We start from the raw sequence: 25,017 nt of genomic DNA, 5'->3' as shown, positions 1-25,017 counted from the left end.
AAACACACTCAGTTCCATCACTTTTTTTCTTCCGGCCACAATATACCTGCCTCACACAGCTCCTTCACACTTCATGCCTCTTTGTTCAACAGGGGGTCAGTGTGAAATCTGCCTTCCCCAGCATCCCCCTTCAAGGGTCAGGCTGGTTCCAGCAGGCCCCGTTGCCTGGCAAGCATCTTCTGCAAACCCTGATGCCTCCTGGGAACTGAAGATATGTGCATCTCCAGTTAATCTCGGTTCCATTAGAGAGAAGAATAAAACAGTTCTGAGAGCATCATGATTCATGAAGTGGCCCATCAGAGCAAAGCCAAAGGCATCAGAGGTGGGGTGCAGACAGGCTGAGCTGCATGATGTTCTGGGCAGATAGCACTCCACCAAGCTCTCCTGGGGCTCAGCTTAGGGACAGAAAAGGCCGATTAGCACTTTCCAACAATTACCCAATTTAAAAGTCAGTCAAAAGGGGATATTAGCATTATTTGTTGTAATTGTGCTCTGGTCCCAGGATCAGTAGAGATGCTCCTGGCTTTCAGCAGAGAGTGACAGCTGGGCCAGGACCAAGAGACTGTTAGCAGAGGAGACAGAGAAGTAATCTGTGGCCTCCCCTTCAACACTTTTTGCCAATCTCTGGCTGTCCCTTCAGGGCCCTTCAGTTTTGTAGCTTAGACCTTTGTCTTCTAGGCTAGAAGAAACTCTGGGGCCCCTTCTCTAGCAGGAAGGCAGCTCTGAGTGACCAGTAAGAAGAGCCACCAAAATCCTCTGGCCCTGCCAGCACCTAGTTTGTCTCTCTGGCCATACTTCCATCATTGGCTTGTACCAGCCTCCTTTGTGAATGTTAGCTCGCTTCTCTGATGGTGTCCTTGCAAGGAAGGGCTGATCTGGGCTCTTGAAGGTAACGGTGGTCTCACCAAAAAGGGAAGGTCTGGGGTGAGCGCCAGGGTAGGAAGCCTTCTGGCCCAAGCCTGGGTATGCATCTCCAATCTGCTAACTCATTAGCTGCGTGACTCCACAAAAATGCCTTCTCCTCTCCAAGACTCAGGCTCCCCACTTGTCAATGGGTACAATGACCTGCAGACTCCTTCTTCCATAGGCTTCCAAGCACAGGAAAAGGCTTTGGGAGCCCTGAGGAAGACGAGACATGAGTTGTCACATTGTAAAAATAAATAGCTTTGAAAGCTTTAAGAACTATGATCAGTACAATGAGCATTCACGATTTGAGGAGACTGAAATAATAGAGGTGACAGACAGATGTAGGGAGCAGAAGGGGACACAAGGGGTGGATTTATATGCAGTCATTAAGGCAATTTGTTTTGCTTGATTATGTGTTTCTGTTTCACGAAATTGTTTTCCCTTTTTCCCCCCCAAATAGGAGACTGAAAGAGAAAGTGGGTTTCAGTGAAGTCTTTTAAACTCTACCTTCCATCTCAGAAGCAATACTGTGTATTGGTTCCGGGTGATGGAGGTGGGCGGTGACGGGCAGCGACAGAAGCAGGACCCTCCTGCTCTGAAATCTTCCATTTCTCACAAGTTAGCACTGCTTAAGCATAAACGGCGAAATCTGTAGCGTTAGCATCAGCCACGCACAAAGGGCAGAATCTGTATTATTCATCAGTGAGCCTTTCTGCACTGTCACCAGCTTCGTGCTATTTTGTATTCTTAGTTGCTTATCTTGTTCTGAACTGCGGTCGTCCACTATGCTATGTCTGCCCCGTGTTCCCATCTTTGACGAGGGCATTCCAGAAGGGTAGCAATACGTCTCCCATACTGACAAATGAGGGCAGATGGGACATCGGGGGGAAGCATGGGACGTGAGCACTGGGGGCTCTGGCAGTCCAGGGGAACACCCCCCCCAACCTGGGCATGTTTCTTCTTCCCTCTCTGGTGGCCCAGAGTTCACCTATGACATGCCAGACCCCAAACCACACCTGTAATGCCCCGTAACGCCCAGGAGCGGCTCTTCTAAGAAAAGACGGAGACTTTCCTGGAATGGGAGGCAACAAGCCCCCAGACCCTCACTAAATGTGCAAACCCTGTTCCACACAGGAGAGCTGCTACGCCACCAGCTTAGGGACACTCTATGAACCCCTGGGGCTACTCCAGCGGCTCCAAAGCTACTCTACCAGCCTCGAGGCCATTTTCCAGCCTAGACTATTATATTATCTTAAAAACCTCTTCTTCAAATACAATTCTTTCATACTTCTGGATTGAACAGAGTTTTGAGTTTCCCATTCTTGAAGAGAGACCCTGCTACAAACTTAAGTGCTTTCTCACTACACAGGGCAGAACGCCGGTAAGGGCTAGGCAACTGGGATCACATTACTTGTGCAAGGTCACACAGCTAGGAAGTGTCTGAGGTCACACTTGAACCCAGGCCCTCCCATCTCTAGGCTTAGCTCTAACTGTATATTTCATCTTACTTAACTTTCACTTTGTAATAAGTGAAATCTTACTAGGTGGGAGTCATCTGTAAATGTTAATAATGCTAAAATGAAACACGTCAATACAACTTTTAACAAAAGGAAATAAATAGCTGTCCCATAGCCGATTCCTACCGTATAGTAAATACAGGAATACCTTTCTACTCCCCGCTTTGGGGAGAAGTGAGGAATGAGCCCTAAGTAAATCTTCACTGGAATGTCGGGGTGGGGGACCCAAAGAGTAGAAGAAGACCCCAGCCCTTCATTAAGGTTGTCAGGCTCTCCCATGGCTGACCCAGTCACTGGGGGCCCCGATCTAGGGCAGAAGGGCCTCTTTTAGAGAGGGAGAAGGTAGGGTACCCTAACCCTCTGGGCCAAGCAGGCTTTAGTTGTTAGATAAGTATAACACAATAACATGTCAGAATATGATGTGTTCTTAGAAAAGAGGCCAGACAAATGTAGGTTGGCTGGCAATACCAGGACAAGAAGAGGGAGGCAGCTCCCATCCTATCCGGCTGGGCTGAGAGAGCAGGAAAGGGAGGAATGGAGAACACGGCTGAAAAGGAAGGCTGTGGCCAGACTCTCACTAGCCCAGAATCCAGACTGAAGGATGGACCCAATGGGCCTGTGGGAGCTGTTTCTGGCTGGGAATGTTTCTGCCTTGCCACAGCTGGCAATGAGGAGCTGCCTAGTTCCAGACCCCACATATCCGCCTCCTTCCCACCCTAGCCCAAGCTGGCTGTTTGCTTGTTTACCACCCTCTCATCTTGTAATTATTGTGCCTCCAAATTAGAGGGGGGATTAACTAATTACAGCCTTGCCAGGCTCCTTGGAAGTAAGAATTGTTCAACCCTAAAGAGAGTGCATTGAAGGATGGCGGGAATGGGAGGCCAAGCCTCAGGAAGGTCAGTGTCTGAGCTCACCCTGGCCCCCCTCAGCTCCGGGTCACCTCACCATCCACAGGCCTTGATCCCCGCCTACTCTGATCCGTCCTCCTGCAGAGGACGGAATCCCAGAAGCTCACAACTGGAAGGGGCCTTGGGGAAGGATTCCGGGGCACCCAGGCATGGAAGGATGGCAAATAAATACACAGGCTTGGAGAGTAGAAGCAAAAAAGCATGCACACAGGAGGCAGATGATTGAGTGCAAGGGATGACTAAACACGCAGTTTGGCTGGAACATCAATTTTGTGAAGAAGAATAGCATAAAACAAGGCGGGAAAGATAGGTGGGAGTCAGACTCGTGGGAGCCTTCAATGCCAGGCTGAGGTATCTGCACTGGGGAGCCACGGAAGAATTGTGATCAGTTTTGAAAGAAAGTTGCTTTTAAATTGCCTAATGGACACACGAGAAAATTCAGGGAAGGGACACTGAGCTCTGCTATGCCACGTGTGCACAGAAGCAAGTTTCAGGAGACTGCAGTTAGTTAGCCAAGGATGAACTATTGGTCATTTCCTGAGTCTAAAACATACTTCAATGCTTCGTGATCTGTGATGTTGATATGAGAACTGCCTGTTAGTGCTGATCACAAAACCTCTGATTTAGAGGTTGGTCTTCAAGAATTTCTGTGATTGCAATTTTTAAAATCTTCTAGAAGCCAGGGTGACCTCCATGCTATGTGAAGGCATTAGTATGGGACTTCTGTAGAGGTAAAACTACAAATATTGGGGGCAGCTGGGTGTCTCCGTGGATTGAGAGCCAGGCCTGGGGATGGGAGGTCTTGGATTCAAATCTGGCTTTAGACACTTCCTGGCTGGGTGAAGCTGGACAAGTCACTTAACCCCCATCGTTTAGCCTTTACCACTCTGCTGCCTTGGAGCCAATGCCTAGTATTGACTCCAAGGCGGAAGGTGAGGGTTTAAAAAAAACAAAAACTACAAATATTGCCTGGATTCCATGGAATTTAGAATTAAGAATTTAAGAAATTCTGTTCATTAATATGGGAATTGTTATATGTCGGTCAAAGAAACAGAAGTTTCAAGGACACTGAAAATATCTGGAAAATAAATGTGTTTAAACTGTTATGAGAATCAAAGAAGGGGATGTAGGTCAAGAGGTTCCCAAGCCTTAAAGCATGACACAAATATCAGTAGGTTTATTAGAGTTATAATTTGATAATATAATTATTCTAATAAAGATTCTGATTTTTCTCGTAAAAAAAAAAAAGAATTGTGATGTAGGGACTGCTATGGCCCACCCTGAGTTGGGAAGATGATTCATGGATGAATGAGCAGATGTGAGGGTCTCTGAGGCAGCCCCATCTGGGCTCTAAGGTAAGCCAAGAGCCCCTTAGTGGGCCTGCCGGGGCCAAGGCTTTGGACGAGCTTCCTTGGAAAGGGCGAGATGACAAGACGGCCCCCTCTGCCAGAAGTGCTGGGCAGGATCTCTGGGTGCAGGGGGGCTGGCACCACAGGGATCTGTGCACGGATCTCTGTCCTTGTAGGGGCTCTCCTAGGCCCCGCCTGAGTCTCCTTCTTGTTCTGGAGTGAGGATCCATCCTTGGTCTAGGGAGATGGACCTCCTCGTGCTCAGGGCTGCAGGCTGGACAACACTACAGAGTCAGGCTCGAGTCGTCCGGCCAGGAACATCGGGAGGCCCGGCTCTGAACCCTGCCTCCTTCTGGGCTGAGAGGTCCCAGAAGGAAAGGCCCAGGGCCGGGGCCTTGATCGCACTGTGTATTAGACAGACAGAAGCATGTTCTGCAGGTCAGCATCCGCCTGCACTGCTCTGCTGTAATCCCTTATTTCCCAGCCCAAAGGAAGCGGGTATTTAGTCCCTTTGACCCAGGTCAAGACGACGGAGAAGACGTCCCGTGTCGCCCCACAGGCCCACCCAAAGGAACCCCTCAGAGCCCACAAGACGCTGCTGGAGCCCCTGCCGTCCCTCCTTGTGGGACACGATTGGTGCTGCCGGAGGCCGAGGGTTCTGTGTCCCGGAGCCCCAGGCTGTGCCGAGCAGGCCGCAGGCCCCACACGGGGGACCCGGGCCAGGCGACAAGGCCTCCCTCCGCAGCACCGTCCTCAGGTCAGAAGAAGCCTCCCCCGGGCCCCTCTCAGGGAATCTCCGGAAGGAGCATCCGCCCTCGGGCTCGCTGCCTCCCCGACGAGGAGGACCCGGAGGAGCGCCCAGACACTCACCACGCTCACGCCCAGCTGCTCCCGGAAGAAGAAGTCCAGGCTCCGTTTCTGCAGGCTGTCCAGGTAGTGCTGGAAGCGCGTGTACGTGTAGGGGTAGCAGTAGGCAAACTGGTAGATGTCGTCTTCGCGGTCGAAGCAGAACGCGAAGGACATCACATAGTTCTTGCGATGGTCTGGGCAGCGGTAATAGTACACGTTTTTCGGCGGCAGTCGTTGCCTGGAAGGAACAAAGCAAGAAATATGAGGACGTCCAGCTCGGGCCGAGCCGTGAGGAAAACGAGAGCGAACGCTCGGCCTCGGAGACCGGATCGGGGAGCACCTGGAGATGGCGGCGGAGCCCGTCCCGGGAGAGCCTAGAATGGCTGTGGAATACTGGAGCTGGAAGGGAAAACGCAGTGCCAGAGCTGGGGCCAGAACAGGGACGGCCAGAGCCCGAAAGGACCTCAGAATAGAGAGCCGGGAACGTCAGAGGCGGACAGGATCCCCAGACACCCAGCGTGCGTGGCCGAGGCAGGCTGGACCGGAGCCCTTCCACACGCAACACTGCCTCTGTGACCATTCTTAGCTCTAAGGAAGCGCCCAGCTTGCCTTGTGCACCAGGAAGGCAAGTGGCGAGTGTGCCTTGTGCACCCACACCGTGGGCTACTCTGCAAAGTCCTTCAAAAGCCTCTGACCATCCACAAGCCTCGTACCACATGTCCGTGTCGTCGATGTGGGGCAGGAAAGCAGGACCCCAGAACAAATCCCAGAGGGACCATGTCAGAACTGGAATGGGCTTCATGGCAGCAGCCACTACAAGAAGGAGCTCCCAGAGGGATGCCTTTAAGGCTGGCAAAGCACTTGGTATAAGTAATCTCATTTGATAGTCACAGCAGCCCTGGGAGGCAAGTGCTATAAATCTCACCATTTCACAGATGAGGAAACTGAGGCTGAGAGTTTGCCCAGCATCCCATAGCTAGGCTATATCTGAGGCAGAGATTTGGGCTCCACCGCCCATATTCTAACTATATGAACCGTTAGAACACTGATTATGAAATATCAGAGCTGGGAGGACCTGAGGACATAGGACAGAGAATGTCGGAGCTAGGAGGGATCCTCCAGCACTTGATGGCAGGACCAGTGGGGATCTTAGAACAGAGAAAATTGAATGTTTGACCTGGAGGCAACCCCAGAATTTAGAATTAAGATCCTACGGAGATTATAGGCCAGCAGAGGAAGAACAGAGGAGGACCTCAACTTTGTCCCAGCTTCCTCTGAACACTCTTAGCTTACCTCCTAAATGGTGAGGGAGGGAGGGAATTAAGGTGCTTTTACTGGCTTCCTGCAATGGGCCCAAGAGCTCTCGTAAGCACTGAGGTTACGCACAGAAACAACGAGGAGCTATGCCAGTGGCACACGGGATTGCGGATCCATTTTGCCACCCATGCCAGCTGCTGAGCTCTGTGGGCCCATGAGGGCAGGAACCAGGCCTGACTAATCTTAATCTTCCTCCTGGCTGAGCTCAGGCTCTGCACACCACAGATGGCATGTAAATGTTTTAAAATCAATATGGTGACATTGAAAGATCACTGAATACTCTTTGATCCAGCCATACCACTGCTGGGCTTATACCCCAAAGAGATCATAAGGAAAAAGACTTGTACAAAAATATTTATAGCCACACTCTTTGTGGTGGCAAAAAACTGGAAAACGAGGGGATGCTCTTCAATTGGGGAATGGCTGAACAAATTGTGGTATCTGCTGGTGATGGAATACTACTGTGCTCAAAGATAATGAACTGGAGGAATTCCATGTGAACTGGAAAGCCCTCCAGGAAGTGATGCAGTGAAAGGAGCAGAACCAGAAGAACATATACACGGAGATGGATACATTGTAGCACAATCAAATGTAACTGACTTCTCTACTAGCAGCAATGCAATGACCCAGGACAATTCTGAGGGACTGATGAGAAATCCACATCCAGAGAAAGAACTGTGGAGAAATGCACAAGAAAAACATTTGCTTGATCACATGGTTCAATGAGGATATGACGGGGGATGCAGATTGCAAATAATAATATGGAAATAGGTCTTGATCAATGACACATGTAAAAGCCAGTGGACTTGCTTATTGGCTACGGGAGGGGGGGTGAGAGGAGGGGAAGGAAAGAACACGAATCATGGAATCATGGAAAAATATTTTTTTTTAAATAAAAAAAAAAGAATTAAAAAAAAAGGAAGATGACTGGACTTGGAGTCAAGAGATGTGGATTCAAGTTTTACCTGTAAACTGGCAAAACAAGTTTGACTGGTTATATGCCAAAGCTAATAATCCCAGAGACAGGGCATGATGCTCTCCCTTTCCCAGTCTCTTTCTAGTATCGCACAGCATAGCCTCCCTCAGGGTTAAGTTTCCTATATCTCTGGCCCTCATCCCTTCTTCCTTGTTAGGCAGGGAGGAGGATACCCGCCGTTTCCTGGCCCTAGATGTAACAGAGTGGTCTCCCATTGGTGTCCAGCTGGCTTTCTGTCTCATATTTCCAGGGTGTGGATGCCCTCTCCTCTAACCCTGTGCCCCTGCCCCCATGAGCTGCCCTTTCGGGTCACACAGGCCCAACATTGTGGCAGCTACTCTCCCCTTCCAAGGAGCCATAGTTTGTTTAAAGCTCCCTCTGGGTAGGCTGTTGCCCTTTACTTGATTCCCTGACTATACACCATCTCACAGGTAATTACCACTTGTGTGACTATGAGTAAGTCACTCAACTCTCAAAGTCTCTGTTTTCTTATCTGTGAAAAGAGGGCAAGAGGTAGTGTTGCATAGTGGGTAGAGATGTGACCTCAGAGCCAGGAGGACCTGGGTTCAAATCTTGCCTTTGACATGTTGTCTGTGTGATCCTGGGCAAATCAATCTCAATCTCTCTCGATCTCTCTCTCTCTCTCTCTCTCTCTCTCTCTCTCTCTCCCCCTCCCTCCCTCTCTCCCCCTCCTTCTCTGTCTCTCTTTCTCCCCCTCCCTCCTTCTCTGTCTCTCTGTCTCTCTTTCTCTCCCTCCCTCCCTCTCTCTCCCTCCTTCTCTGTCTCTGTCTCTGTCTCTGTCTCTCTTTCTCTCTTATTTTAAACCCTTACCTTCTGTCTTGGAATCAATACTGTGTGTTGGTTCTAAGGATGAAGAGTGATAAGGGCTAGGCAATGGGGGTCAAGTGACTTGACCAGGGCCACACAGCTGGGAAGTGTCTGAGGCCAACAAGTTAATCTCTTAACAATATGGTTACCTCTTGGTGCTCCAGGCAGCTCTCTGAGATTATAAACTGTGGAGAAGGTGCTGACTGGCTTTGAGGGAGGGGCTTTCCTCATCTGGGAGTCCTGATCTCCTATCCCTTCAGACAGGAAGAGAATCTTCCTACAGCACTAGACTGCTCTGAGCAAAGCCCCAAAGTCCTTTGTACATCTCAGGGAGCAGAGAAAAGTGAATGGCTCAAGGGAGGGCTCTGGTGGGGTGCCTCGGGGCTAGGTGTTGGGCAGTGTTTTTATTAATGACTCATCAGATAAAGGAATAGACAGCTCACTTATTAAACCTGCAGACTGTCATCTCAGCCCCTTACGCTAAGCCAAAAGAAGTAAATTGAGGCGGTGTGGAAGGAAAATCTCCCTAAGAAGCTGAACAGTCCCAAAGGGGAAGGGGCTACGTGGGGTTCCCCTTCCTCAAGGCCTGCAAGCAGAGGGAGCAGAGGTAGCTTGTTGGAGACATCATGAGAAGATGCTCATGTGAGTCTTAGTTGGCCAGGGGGACCTGGGAACACAGAATGCGTGTGGAACATCAATATTGGGAACTATGAACATAAATCACTTTCATAAGAACCAGAAAAATCATATCATTATATGGAAAGATGCAGAAAAAGCTGATAAAATGCCACATCCATTTCTGTTGGGGGGGGCACTAAAGCACAAGGAAATATATGGGTCTTTCCTTGATATGATAAGTAGTATCTGTTGAAAACCAAAATCTCAGGTTATGAGGGGTTAAACTAGAAAGTCTTTCCACTAAGATCAGCCACAAAGAGAAGGATGTCCATTAAAGAAAAAAATAAAGAAAAAGAATGATAGCTGCATTTACACAACACTTTAATGTTTGCAAATATCATCTCATTTGTTCCTTACAAAAACCCTGAGGTAGGTGCTGTTGTTACACCCATTTTGGAGATGAAGAAACTGAGGCTAAGAGAGGCTAAGGGCTTTGCCCAGGGTCATGTAGCTCACTAGCATTTGAGGTTGAATTTGAACCCACATTTTCTTGACTTGAAGTCCAAGGCTCTATCCATTGCACCCATGGAAGGCCAGAGCTTGTAAAGATTTGGAACAAAGATCCAAATGAACACTTTTTCTGTTCAGAAGAAAATGCATCTTTTCCCCCATGACCCCAAAGCTGCAGCCTAAAGGAGATAGCAGTGGTGAGATTCTGCTCAGGGCATGTTCCTGGCTGAGTCCATCAAGTGATTTTAATTACCGTACCCCCCCTCTCCCCCCGCACCCCCCCATCACCTTGATCTCCCATGTCAGCCATCTTCAGCTTGCATGTGTGCACAGGGAGAATGTGTGTCTTCAACAAGCCCTCTGGAGCTTTCCTCAGACTTTGGTCTAAAACTGATGGAAAATGGAGCAGTCATGGCAGTGCATGGGGAAGCTTGCGCACATCTTCCGGAGCCAGGAAGGGAAGAAGTCCCAGAGCTGGAAGGCCATCTTGGAAGAGGGTGGCCTGGCCTCCGTCCGAAGGTCTCTGGGGAGCTGACAGCCTCGGGAGCAGCCTGTTCAGCCTCTGTTGGGAGGCCTTGGGGACCTCGCCACCTCGTGAGGCAGCCCATTTCACTTCTGGATATCTCTCACTGGGAGGCAGAGTCCCCCCAATCCCCCTTCATGGAGCCTTTCTGTAACTTCCACCCCATGCTCACCACGCTGTCCATCAGGGCCAAATAGGACAGCCCAAAGAGCCTGAGCCGCCTTCCCATGAAGCCCTTCAAACTCTCTGGGAAGGCTGGCCCATGGCCCTGCGGGGCTAGACGTGCCCAGGTCCTCCCATCCTGGCTGCCCTTCTGATGGGCAAGGCTGTTCTCAATCGGGGATGCCCAGATCCGGACCCGTCATCTGCCAGAGGCCTGCGCAAAGGCTTCCCTGGTGCAGCCCAAGGTCTCATCAGTCTCCCTTTCCCTGCTCCCAGCTCTAGCCCAACAAGCCTTCTCTCGGCCCTGCACACCCAGCACTCTATGACTGTCCTGGCTGTCCGCCCATGCCTGGCAGGCTCTCTCTCTTCACCAACTCCCTCAAACCCCGTCTCTTTTATCAAAATTCATGAGTCCCAAGCCTGTCTTCTAGATGAAGCCTTTTCTGACCCGCCCAGGGGCAAGCCTTCCCTCCCAAACTGTCACACATTTATCTAAAAACTGGAACCTAACTGTAGAAATCACTCTTGTTTTCACTTAGAAATGAGATTCTCTGAACAGTTTGGCAACATAGACTTGATTCCAAAAAATGGAACAACAGACCCAAGAACTATTAAGTAGTTGGGATGATAATAAATTTGGACCATCCCAAGAGCTAAAAACAAAGAATTCCTCCTACGAGGAATATTTCCAAGAAGTTAAGACCCTCCGTATGCATGTTGTTAGTGATTTTATATTTATTCTGCCTCTGTTTATCATGTTGATGCTGACGTGGCATCTCCCCTGACAGTATGTAGGCTCTCGAAGGGCAGGAATTGTTTCCGCTTTTATCTCGGGATTTCCAGCCTCCACCTTCAATGTGCCCTTGTGGATGTAGCGCCATCTTCTGCGGGGGCCTGGCGGAGCATGAGGCCTGCTGCCCCGCCTGCTGGGGCCGGAAAGGCGGAGAGGAGGACCAGCAGGATTCTGTTTGCCAAGGGCCACGCTTGCTAGCCACAGAGAAGCCCATCGCCGAAGACTGGACACGTGGGAATGAAACTTGGGGGGATTTATAACAAACACAAAGTCAATAACAATGGGGGAAAACGAAATGGTAACACGACAACAGCAATGCAATGACAATAATAACATAATAGTAATCATGAGAAAAAGATATACAATAAGACATACAACAAGCCCGAAGGACTTAAACAAGCTCCTGAAACCAGGAAATGGAAAACAGAAAGGACATTGCCAAGGACTCGCATCATTTCTTCTAGAAGTTAAAGGAATATAAACGAATTGCAATGAGGCTATGAAGGCAGCCCCAAAAGCACGTTAGTCAGCAAAGAGCGGCTGACTGCTGGCAAGCAGGGAGAGGCGGCTTCCAAGGTGGCCACCGGTGAGAATGTAAATTTGTCTTTAAAAGGTTATAAAGAAGGATGAAGAGGGATGCGGAATGGTTACTAGCAGGATCATCCCATAAAGCCGAGAAGGATGAAGACATTCTAAAGAAAAAGAGCCAAAAAGATCCAGCTGAGCAAAGTCACCCTGAGGGCAGTCCAGAAGGAACTCCCTAGAGGAGGAGAATGGAGGGGACTCTCCTCTGACAGTGGCCCGAAGCAGAAACAGCATCCTGAGGAATCAAGGTGGGGAAAGCCGCCATGGGAGACCCGGGGAGGCCACGGCGGTCCCAGGGCTCTGGGAGAACACCAACAGCTAGTAAGTTGTAAGCCTCCCTTCTCATCGACGCCTTAAGAGTCCTTAGGAGGGTCGTCAGTGCAGGAAAGTGGGCCACATGCAGGCTTTCTCGGTGATGCTCAACAATGAGGACCTCCAGCTATTCCGGATTGTGTCCAAGGCCATCCCAGAGCCTCCTAGAGGAGAGCTGAGGTCACTCAATGGCATCTGGCCAAAAAGACCAAAAAACAGAGGACGAAGCAGGAACCTGATAAATGCTTACTGACTCACTGGCAGGAGCATGGAATAGTGGGAAAAGTACCCAACTTAAGAGTCCAAGCCTCAGCATTGCCATTTACTCCTTGGGTGACTCTGTACACTTTAGTCAATCTCTCTGGACTTCAGTTTCCTCACCTATAAAAATGAGTTGGCTCAGTGGTTAGAGAGCCAGACCTAGAGACAGAGGTCCTGGGTTCCAATCTGGCCTCAGACACTTTCTAGCTGTGGGACCCTGGGCAAGTCACTTAGTCCCCATTGCCCAGCCCTTCCTGCTCTTCTGCCTTGGAACTAATACACAGTATTGATTTTAAGATAGAAGGTGAAGGTTTAAAAAAAAATGAGGGCGTTGGACTAGAGGGTCCGTTCCAGTTCTACTCCTATGATCATATAACTGACTAATTGCATAGGGAAGAGACCATCTAGATGACTGACCTCCCTTGAAGGATTAGGGTGACAGCTGCACTATGTCATTTTCTCCTGGGAAGGGGAGAAAAATTATTTACTCATTGCCTTTATTTTCTTATTTGCTACTCACTTCTCAGTTACTCATGACCTGCCTTCTGACTCCATCTCTCATGGGATGGTGTCCTGTACGATATCACCAATGATCTTGTAACTGCCACATCTGGTGAGCTTCTCGCAGTCCTCGCTGTCTGTGACCTCCCTAGAGCTCGTGACATCGTGGGCCACCTTCTCCTCCTACAGCTGCCTCATTCCTCAGCTTTCATGACGATGTTCTATCCTGGCTTTCCTCTCTGACTCACTGCTCCTTCTCATTTGACTTTGCTGAATCATCCTCTATCTCCTACCCCTGAAGTGTGGGTGCCCCCAAAAGCTCTCGCTTCTTCTCATTTCCTATTATGCTCTCTCTTTCTCCCCGTGTGATTTCACCAGCTCCCATGGCTTCAATCATCTCTGAGCAAATAATTCCCAGATCTGGATATTTAGCCTAATCTCCCTCTTGAACTCTGGTCCACATCCCCAACTGTTTAATGGGCATCCGCACCTAGATCACCCAAAGTCATGCAAACACATCCCAGAAAGAACTGGTGCTTTCCCCTAAATTCACCTCTTTCCCCAACTTTTATTTCTTTTATTTCTTCCACTACCACCTTGTCACGGGCCAGATTCCTAACCTCCAAATCCTTCTTGACTTCTACCTAACCCTCCATCCCTACATACAACTAGGTGCCAAGTCCTGCTCACTTTCCCTCCGCAATATCTCCCACGCCTGTTCTCTTTTCTCTACCATCCATCAGATCCTGACATTCCTTACCTAGATTATTTCTATGGCTTCTTCACTGGCCTAAACAACTCTGGGCTCTGCTCTCTTTATCCATCCACAAGTCTGATCAGGTTACCTCACTGCACAAGGATTTCCCGTTGCTCCCTATTGTCTAGGATCAAGTATTAACTCTTCTGCCTTTCACTATCTGTCTCCAGCATGACTTTCCTGAGTCATCTCAACCTCTAAACTTCTGGTAAACCAGCCCACTCATTGCACCCTCAAGGCTACCGGATCTTTCCATCCGACTTGCAGCTCAAACCTACACATGCTCTTTCTCTTCCTATTAGAACGGGAGCTCCTTGGGCACAGGGACTGCCTTGCCTTCCTGCTGGAGTCCGGCCCTCAGCACCGTATTTTGTGCACAGGGCGTGTTTAAGCCATCAACGTCTCCTTCCTTCTTTCCCTCCTTCTCGACTTCCATCTGAACAGTTCAGTGGAGGAGCACGTCCCCCGTGAGGCTTCTCCTGCTCTGCAGACACTGAGTGCCCTTCCTGCCTCCATTTACCTACTAGTCACACTTCACGTTTATGCTTTGGACAGACTCAGGCTACTTGTTATACCCATTCAGCTTCTCCGCACCCATGTGGTAGTCCCCGGGTAGAATGTAAACTCCCTGAGGGCAGGGAAGGTGTCCTTTCTGTCTGTGTTCCTAGCACCTCGCATGGGCCCTGTCTAGTACAGAGTAGGCGCCCAGTAAAGGCTTGGACTGAATTGTTAAATTAAGGCCTATAACAATGTGGCCTGTGATCACACAAACCGGGGAGAGATATTCAGGCTGAATGACAAAGGCAAGACACACAAAAGGTTTCAGCAAGTTAAAATAGTGTCCTGGATGAAAATGGTCAAAATTAATAATGGTGCATTGAAAGGTTTTTTTTTTTTTTTTTTTTTTTTTTACTCTTCAATTCCAAACATCAACTTTAAGCATTATGTGGGGAAAGGCACGGCAATGTCCCTATGAAAAAGACCTGGAGGTTTCAGTGGACCACAAACTTCATAGAGGTCAGCAGTGTGGTGCGGCAGTCACCAAGAAAGCTAACCTGAGTTTGGGCCGAGTGAGTGTGGGGCAGGCAAGTCACTTTGCCATCTGCCCCAGTCAGATCTCCTCTACGAGAATAGTGCTCAGGAAGGATAAGCTGGCAAGTACTCCAAGTAAAGCCAGGGAGAGAGGGGGAGAGGAAGGAAGAGACAGGGGAGAGAGAAAGAGAAAGAGAGACAGACAGAGACAGAGAGAGCGAGAAGTAGATGGGAAGACAGCTAAGTAGATAGGCAGATAGACAGAGCATTTATTAATTATTTACTGTGCTAGGCACGGAGCTAAATTCTGGGGTGACAAATACAAGCCCAAAGTCAGCCCCTGTTCTCAAGGAGCTTATAATCCAATGACAGAAGCTACATCAAGGGGGCCTGTCTGGCAAGATGAGGTAGAAGCTCTTCTCTCAGAGTCACTGAAGAAACCAAGGAGAGAGCTTCAGCCTAGAGAGGAGAAGCCTCCAGGAGGCCACGATGCTTAAGCATTGGAAGGATGGGTGTCATGGAGAAGAAGGCTTACACTTGTTCTGCTTGCCTGGTCCCTGAGAGCAGTGAGAAGTTGGACTAACTAGCTCCAGGGCTATGATTTCAGGAACAATTGCTATCTCTGCTTGTCAACCCTGACTTACCGAGGGAAGGGAAATGAAATTAGGGGGAAAACCGCAATCCCACACAGGACGCTGCTCCATTTTAAGAGTCTGTGTCACCCATCGGAGGAAGGAGAAGCCTCTGATTGGGTGACTAAGCTGTACTCTCTTTGACAACGCTGCCACTGCCTTAGAAAAGTCGTGGGTCTCGAGAGGCCTGCCAAGCCCGGCTGTGGGGGAAGATCCCTGCCATCCTGGCACCACTGCACCAACCTGTCAGTCTCCTCCCACAGAGGCACTTCACCCCAAACAATCTCCTTTAGCACCTTCTCCAGGCCTCTGGGGAAGCTGGATGCTCTCCAACAATGGGGATTTGGGCTTTGGCAGGGGTTGGAGGTGGGGCCCTGCCCTACCTTTAGCACAACAGCTTGACTGAGGAGAGGAGGGGTGAGTACAGACATCTTCATCATTCAGGGAACAGCCTTTGGACAGAACATAAAAGTCCTAGATTTTGGTCTTGACCCAATCTAGGATGAATGAATTTCATGGCTGTGTCCAAGACCCCAATGAGCAATGATGCTTTATGTTCTTTGTCCCCAAATCAGGATCAGGATAAATCAGGATAGCTGATGCTATTTCAGTTCAATAAGGATTCACTAACTGCCTCCTCCTCCAGCCAGAAGAGAGGCCAGGACGAAAGAGAAAGTGTGTCGTGCCCTCCAGGAGCTTCCATTCTGCCGAGGGAGGGGTGATCCCGCATGCATACAGATATCTATAAACTTAACCAATTCTCATTTCCTCCATCTCCAGCACTAGAGTCCGGCCCTCGCCACCTCTGTTGTGAGAGTCGCTTGTCTGGCTTCTCTGCCTTAAGAGGCTCTGCTTTTCAATGTGGCTTCCAGAAAGCTGACAAAATACTTTTTATAATACAAAACTGACCATGTCACTCCCTTGTTCAGAAATCTCCTGTGACTCCTAACTACTGCTTTTTAGACAAAATAGAAATTCCTTAGGCACAACTATATAGAAGAAGGGGGGATGAAATTGGAATCAAGAAGATCTAGGTTCAAATTCTTCCTTAGTTATTTAAAGCACAAGTCACTTAACCTCTATCTGCATCAGTTATCTCATCTGTCAAAAAATGGAGATATAATATTGTTTGAGGATAGAATAAGATAATATTTGTAAAGTGTGTTACTCCCTTCAAGCACTCTTTAAGTATTCTATTGTGTTATTGTTATTGTTATTAAAAATAACAATAGCTCTTATTATAGATAAGCCCCTACACACAGTAATTGTCTAATAATTATTTGCTAAATTGAATGGTAATGAGTGCACTGTATTCTCCAAATCATGGAATCCAGGATGGAGAACCATGAGCTCGCCATTCCTGGATGCCACCTAATGTAGCTCAAGATGCCATTATATTTCTTGGCCATCACATAATGCCTGTGACTTACATGGAGCTTGAGAGATCCATTACAGTCTTCAGATCTTTAACTGACGATGGCTGTGTAGCCAAGGTTTCCACACTTTTGACTGTTAAGTTGTTTTTTTTGGAACCCAAGTATAAGATTTCCAATTTCATTCTTAGATTCAGCACAATATTCTGGGCACTAAGCATCTTTTGGGATCCTGATTTTGCCATTCAGTAGCAAAGTCATCCCTCTCGGCACTGGGTCATCTGCTAACCAGGCCACTGAGGTTTTTTATGAAGAAGTCATTTGTATATAAAAATTAATGTGCAATTGCCAGGACCATTCTCAGTTAATCAGGTTCATCTCCTAGAATTACTCCATTCTGTATTATAACCTATAGCCTCCAGTTTTGTTCACTGCAAACCTCAAACAGAGGTTTAAGAGGTTAGACTTGATGATTAGTTTATAATTATGGCCCAGTTTTCATAGCATTATGGGCTTCCCCTCCCCTGAGGAATTCTTCTCCAATTCCTTGCCTGGGTTACTCCAGCAGCCTCCTCTGGCTCTTTCCAAGGACTTATTCATCATCTTTTGTTTTAATTGTTTCTCTAAAACAATTAGAATTTCATTACTATATCTGAAAGTTTAATATAGTCATTAGAATGTCAAAGGAAACCTCTTGGAGACGTATTAATATTTTCATCCAAATGCAAGTGCTGGGAGAATGTTAATAGCAAAGCAGCTTAAATCAATGATTTCATTCATTTATTAACTCCATTCTGTCCCAAACTCTGGAAGAAATAACAAACAAACAACCCCTGTAATAGAACATGGAGCACATCACTTGGGGATTCTGTAGGTTGTGCTTAAGGATTCACAATGCTATCAATCCCATGGCACCAGGAAACCCATAACTACCAAGAGTTTGAAGCTCATCCTTATTTGTCCTGATGGGGAGGGAGGTCTAGGCAGGTTTTCCAACCACATTGTTTTGGGGCTCTCAGGAAAGATGAACTCCTTACCATTCCCAAAACTGCTTTTCTCTTCACTCCCCAAAGAATCATCTCTGGGACTACTATAATCTTTCTTACACAAAGATATGCTCACATCTTGCTTGCCAAAGTTTCAGTGGCATACAAGGGGTTCTGCCTTACCTCCCTATCTTGGTTCTACTTAATTTCCTCCATATCACAGTCACAAATGAGAGCACTGACTTTAGAATCAGGGACCTAGACCTGCCAAAAAGATCATCCTCAAGTGCAGGGCTGACTCTGCCACCCCTCTGGCATACGTGCCCTCCTCACATCCACTTCTTGGCATTCTTGGTAGCCTTCGACATGAGGCTTGAATACTAGCTTCTCTAGGAAGCCTCTCCTGATCCCCCAGCTCCCAGTGTCCCCCCTTCCAAAAGTGACAAGTATTTATTTTGTATTTATTCTTTATATTCTCAGGCGATATAAATGGGAGAACTGATTGGCATCTTGGAATTTTCAGTCCAGAAGGCCAAGTATTCCTATCTCAACTCAGAGTTATTTGAGACTATTGCCATCTTTGAAGCCTGGGCATTTTTTAAAGGGGCATACAATCTATGAGAGACAGGCTGAGAGCAAGCTGTGGGGACCTCAAGAACTGAGCAGCAACAGTAGCAGTGAATAGATTATTCCCAGTTCCACCTAGGATATAACTAGGTAAGCTCATTGTCAACAAAGGAGAAAAAGAGAAAGGACAAAATGAAAGGAGGGATAAAAGGAGAGACTGAGGAGGGACTTAAAGGGGAAGGTGAAGAAGAGATAGAAGAATAGAATGAAAGAGGGACTGGAAGGAGAGAGTGAAGGAGGGGTTAGAGAGAGAGTGAGAAGTGATTGGAAAAGAGAGAGTGAGGAACAACTGAAAGGAAAGAGTGGAAGAGGGATGGAACAAGATTTGGTAAAGCCGGGGGATGTTATATTATTCCTAAGGTAAAAATAACCAAAATAAAAATTCACTGAAGGAAAGAACTCCTTAAAAAGCAGAATTGAACAAATGGAAAAAGAGGTTCAAAAGCTCACTGAAGAAAAGACTTCTTTAAAAATCAGAATCAGGCAAATGAATGTCAGTGATTCTATGAGACATCAAGAAAGAATAAAACAAAGTTAAAGGAATGAAAAAATGGAGGGAAATGCGAAATATCTAACAGAAAAACAACTGACCTTAAAGCTAGATCAAAAAGAGATAATGTAAGAATTACTGGATTACCTGAAAACTATGATCAACTTAGACATCACATTGTAAAAATTATAAAGGAAAATTACTCCAATGTCCTAGAACCATAGGGTAAAAAAGAAAATTAAAGAATCCGCCTACCAGTTCTAGAATGAGATCCCAAAATGAAAACTCCCAGGAATATTATAGCCATATTCCAGTATTCCCAGTCTAAAGGGGAAATATTGCAAGCACCCAGAAAGAAACTATTCACATATTGTGGAGCCACAGTCAGGAGCACACAAGCTTTAGCAGTTTCTATGTTAAAGGAGCAGAGGGCTTGTAATACATATTCTAGAAAACAAAGGAACTAGGATTACAATGAAGAATAACCTTCCCAATAAAACTGAGTACAATCCTTCATGGGGAAAATGGATATTTAATGAAACAGAAGTTTCTCAAGCATTCTTGATGGAAAGACAAGAGCTGAATAGAAAATGTGACATTCAAACACAAGACTTCATTGAAGCATAAAAAGTAGACATGAAAGAGAAATTGTAAAGGGACTTAATAAGGTTAATTTATTTACATTCTTAAATGAGAAGATGATACATACAACTCCTAAGAACTCTATCATTAGCATTTATCATTATTTGGGTAGTTAGCTATCTATATACATAGAGGGCATGGGTATGAGTTGATGATCATGCTGGGATGATCTCAAAAAAATTTGAAGGAGAAAGAGGGATGCACTGGGAGAAGAGAGAAGGGAAAAGAAGAATGGAGAAAATTATTTCACAAGGAAAATACTAGGGTGATGATCCACATTGTGGTCTGAAAATGATCTAATCTCAACTCCCATCAGAATTGGTTCAAAGAAAAAAGAAAGAACTATATATGATATAGAGTTGAACACACACACACACACACACACACACACACAAACACAAACACACACACACTCATCCTTGGTTGAGTATAGAAATCTATCTTGCCCAACAGGAAAATAGGAGGTGAAGGGGATAAGAGAAAGGTAGGTGAAGTAATAAAAGGAATATCAGATTACAGGAGACAATGGTCAGAAGCAAAACAGACTTATTTTTAAATTTTATTTATTTATTTAGAATATTTTTCCATAGTTACATGATTTATATTCATTCTCTCCTCTCCTCCCTCCCCCCTCCCATAGCCAACAAGTAATTCCACTGGGTTTTTACATGTATCATTGATCAAGACCTATTTCCATATTATTAATATTTGCACTAGAGTGATTGTTTAGAGTCTACAACCCCAATCATATCCCCATCAAATCATGTGATCAAGGAAATATTTTTCTTCTGTGTTTCTGCTCCCACAGGTCTTTCTCTGGATGTGGATAGTATTCTTTCTCATAAGTTCCTTTGCATTTTCCTGGATCATTGCATTGCTGTTAGTAGAGAAGTGCATTATGTTCAATTGTGCCACCGTATATCTGTCTCTGTGTATAATATTCTCCTAGTTCTGCTCCTTTCACTCTGCATCAATTCCTGGAGGTTGTTCCAGTTCACATGGAATTCCTCCAGTTCTTTATTCCATTGAGCACAAAAGTATTCCATCACCAACAGATACCACAATTTGTTCAGCCATTCCACAATCGAAGGGCATCCCCTCATTTTCCAATTTTTTGCCACCATGAAGAGCGTGGCTATAAATATTTTTGTACATATATTTTTCCCTATGATCTCTTTGGAGTACAGACCCAGCAGTGGTATGGCTGGGTCAAAGGACAGGTATTCTTTTAGTGCCCTTTGGGCATAGTTCAAATTGCCTTCCAGAATGGCTGGATCAATTCACAACTCCACCAGCACTGCATTAGTGTCCCAATTTTGCCACATCCTCTCCAATATTTATTAATTTCCTTTGCTGTCATATTAGCCAATCTGCTAGGTGTGAGGTGGTACCTCAGAGTTGTTTTGAGTTGCATTTCTCTAATTCTGAGAGTTTTAGAAGCAAAATAGTCTTTTAAAGAGGAACAGATTAAAAGAAGAGAGAGAAAAGAAGAAACTCAAGAAAATAGAATGGAGAGATATACACAACTAATTATCATAATTGTGAATGTGGAAGGGACAAACTCACCTATAAAATGGAAGCAGATAGTAGAATGGATTAGAAACCAAAATACAACAATATGTTGTTTACAAGGAACATGCTTGAAACATACAGACATAAAATAAGGGATTGAAACAGAATCAATTATGTTTCTGCTGAAGTAAAAAAAGCAGGGGTAGCAATTATGAACTCAGGCAAAGCAAAAGCAAAAAGAGACCTAATTAAAAGGAATAATTAGGAAAGCTACATTTTTCTAAAAGACACCAAAGACAATGAAATAATATTAGTACTAAATATATGTGTACAGTGAATAGAATTTTAGAAATTAGATATATTAGACCTCTAGAGAAAATGGAACTGTCATAGAAAGGTATATACCTTTTCTTCAGCTATACACTGTACCTTCACAAAAATTGACCATGTGTTAAGGCATAAAAACTTTATGAAAAAATGCAGAAAATAAAAAATATTAAATGCATCCTTTTCCAACAAGAATACGATAAAAATTATATTCAATAAAGAGCCATGGAAGCATAAACTAAAAATTAATTGGACACTAAACAATCTAATCCTAAAGAATGAGTGAGTCAAAGAATGAATCATAGAAGCAATCAATAATTTCATTAAAGATAATGACAACAATGAGACAACATGGCAAAATTTGTGGGATGCAGAAAAAGAAGTTCTTAGAAATTTTATCTCTCTAAATACTTATATCAATTTAAATAAGAGGAACAGAAAATCAGTAAGTTGGGCATACTTTTTAAAAAAAAAACTATAAAAAGAACAAATTTTAAATCTCCAATTAAACACCAAAATAGAAATCCTGAAAATCAAAAGAGATTAATAAAATTTAAAGTAAAAAAGCCATTGAAATAAATAAATAAAACTAGGAGCTAGTTGCATGAAAAAAAAAAACAACAATAAAATAGATAAACCAGTAGTTAATTTGATTTTTAAAAAAGGAAAGAAGAAAAACAAATTACCAGTATCAAAAATGAAAAGGGCGAATGCACCATCAATGAAGATGAGATAAAAGCAATTATTTGGAGCTATTTTTCCCAATTACATGCAATAAAACTGACAATCTAAATGAAATAGATGAATATTTATAAAAATGTAAGCTGCCCAGATTAACAGAAGAGGAAATAGAATACTTTTAAAACTTCATCTTAGAAAAAGAAATTGAACAAACCATAAATGAGCTTCCTAAGAAAAAAGCCTCAGGACCAAATCGATTTACAAGTGAATTCTACTGAACATTTAAAGGAGGCACAGAGTGGTATGAACCAGGTGCTAGAGAAATGTCATCTGGTTGGGGGTTTCATCATGGAAAACATTCTAGAGTTAGCAGTTTGGCTAAGTCTCAAAGGACAAGAACCATAGAACAGGGACCTGGGCAAGAAACACCCAATTTCTGTGGGATTTGGAAGACAGTAGAGACGGTAAGGCATAGCGAGTACACAGAGAGCCTGTCTCAGATTCAAGTCCTACCTCTCAAATACACCGGCTGTGGGATCCCAGGCAAGTCACTAACATCTCACACGCTAGACAACTCTCTAAGCCTGTCACGCTCAGGGAAAGGGGCTGACCGGTGCTAGTAAGGGGAGTTTCCTCACCTGGAATTTCCCTGGCCTCCTAAAGTCACACATCTTGTCCGGTGAAGAAGATCCTGGAGCAGCCTCAGGCCCAGGGAGAGGGAGAGCCCCTCTTTCCCAGGCTGCTCTGGCCACCACATCCCAAGGAAAGGTCAAGGGATTTATTCTGATTTTGTGCCTTGCACTTCCCTCCAGCCCTGGAGCGCCGTGTGACCTCTCTGGGCAGAGGGCGTTGTGGCATCCATTTTAATGACTCGGTGCCACTGACTGTGAGCGGGCAGCCCTCCTACGGCTCGCTGGACAGGCCCCTGGGAACGCCGAGGGGCAGCGGCCTGAAGGCTCCTTGCTCACACAGCCTGGGCATCCAAGGGGACGAAATGGGGTCTCGCCTTAAATGCCACCCCCGGGAGCCAAGGCAAAAAGCAGTGGAGAAGAGGTACAAGCCCCATCAGCAGCGGGGTCAGGGGCTAATTAAGGAGGCAGCCATAGAAGAAAAACACACACACACACACACACACACACACACAGACACCACTTCAGAAACACACACACACACAGACACATGCTGACACTCGCAGATGTACAGGCACACATGCTTATGCACTCACTCACACATGCAGACTCACATTCACACACACAGACTCAGACACTCACACACATAGACACTCACATGTGCACATACTCACAGGCATGTTCACACCCACTCACACACACAGACATACATGCAGACACACTCAGACACACACATTCCACCCTCAGCAGATGGAGATGAAGCGCCCAGGGCCCACGGAGGTGGGGGATGGCCCTGGGGGAAGGAAGGGATCCCAGCGTCAGATCTGGCTCCCAGAGAGACCTTCCCTGGGTCACTGCACCCCACCTTGGCTCTCTGATGAGGGGGTTCTCCTTGATCCGGGCCTTGCCCCGGGATAGATTTCAGGCTCTGTGCACCTTGATGGAAAGGCAGGCTTCTTCCTTTTCACCACCCTCTTAGGATGGGGGGGGCAGCACAATTCTGGGTACAGGCGCCCAGAGTCCCTAGACTGACCAGACCAAGCTGTCCAGGGCACAGAAAAGGGGAATTTGCTTACATGGTCTCTAAGATCCTGCCAGGCCCGGATCCACTTGTAGCTCTACAGTTGAAAGTCTTTCGGATCACCTAAGGAAGGTTCTTGCCTCAGAGGGCCCTCCAGATCCTCTCCTCCCTCCGGCCCGCCCTGGGCCTCAGAAGTCATCTCTGCACAAGCCTTTATGGTTACAAAGCACTTTCTTATTCATGATCTGAAGACTGCTTACAATAGCTGGGGCAGGAGGGCAGACGGTGATTGTACCCATCCTACAGATGAGTAATGCAAGATTAAGGTAGAAGAACAAGTGAAACACAGCAAACAGGGCTGTCTAGATGGGCCATTTCCCGCTTCTGGGCTTTTATCCAGGCCTTCCCTTCTGCCTTGCCCACACCCTCATCTCTTCGGGCCTACACTTGTTTCACAGGGAGTCCCTGCATACATTTATCCATGCAGGGGGTCTCCTTGCTGGGAGGCCTGTTTCTCTTTTCTTTCTCCTCTGCCCCAGCCGGGCCCTTGGAATAGGAATGACAGTCAGGCCTAGACTCATTTCTTTTCATCCTCCCGGGACTCTGAGGCCAGGGTGAGGTGGAGGGGCGGAGGGGAGGGCACCCAAGCCAGGGGACAACAAGAGAATCGGCCCGGAGAGCCCCAGGAAGAGAAGAGAGCCCCACGAGGAGTGCGGGCGGGTCTCCGGCCGTGTGGCCGACCTGGCCACGCAGGGCCAGAGGGGCCGCGCCGCCAGGAGCCCCTCCTCCAGCTCTGCTGCTCTGACTGACACTCACGCTCTGCCGGACCAGAGTCTGCCCAGGTTGGGGGTACTCAGTGCGGGGCTGCCCTTGCCTGCCCCACTGCCTGATGGTGGGGGGCTTCAGGGCAGCTGCTTAAACCCTGGAGAATCCAGTGTGCATCCCGGGACGAGAACCCCCTCTAAGAGCCTTGGGAGAGGACCACACCGTGAGCCAACCGGGTCAGCAGCCACCAAGACTCACATCCTCTGCATCGTCTCTGACAACCTCAACACTCAACATGGCGGCAAATTGGACTAACTCTACCTCTAACAGCTCTAGAGAGAGCTCCCTTTGTGAGGCCCCACCCCCTGAACCTCCCTGTTCTAGGCCCCTCCTAGCCCTGAACCTCCCTGTTCTAGGCCCCTCCCCTCTGACCCTCCCTGTTCTAGGCCCCTCCTAGCCCTGAACCTCCCTGTTCTAGGCCCCTCCCCCTCTGACACTCCCTGTTCTAGGCCCCACCCCCTCTGACCTCCCTGTTCTAGGCCCCTCCCCCTGACCCTCCCTGTTCTAGGCCCCTCCCCCTAACACACCCTGTTCTAGGCCCTTCCCCTGACCCTCCTTGTCCTAAGGC

General features: G+C 47.0%; 1 protein-coding gene across 1 annotated transcript in view; it reads right to left on the bottom strand.

The window, feature by feature from the left end:
* Positions 1 to 25,017, bottom strand: part of AGBL4 (AGBL carboxypeptidase 4) — a 918,272-nt gene that overhangs the window by 300,626 nt on the left and 592,629 nt on the right. Inside the window, exon 4 of the mRNA XM_044674812.1 lies at positions 5,551 to 5,767. Coding sequence (XP_044530747.1) covers positions 5,551 to 5,767 — 217 coding nt within the window. The remainder of the gene's footprint in view (positions 1 to 5,550; positions 5,768 to 25,017) is intronic.

The sequence above is a fragment of the Gracilinanus agilis genome, chromosome 4, assembly GCF_016433145.1.
Source record: "Gracilinanus agilis isolate LMUSP501 chromosome 4, AgileGrace, whole genome shotgun sequence".
Taxonomy (NCBI): domain Eukaryota; kingdom Metazoa; phylum Chordata; class Mammalia; order Didelphimorphia; family Didelphidae; genus Gracilinanus; species Gracilinanus agilis.
The sequence above is the reverse complement of the archived record's forward strand: the minus strand, read 5'-3'. Positions and strand labels throughout refer to the sequence as shown.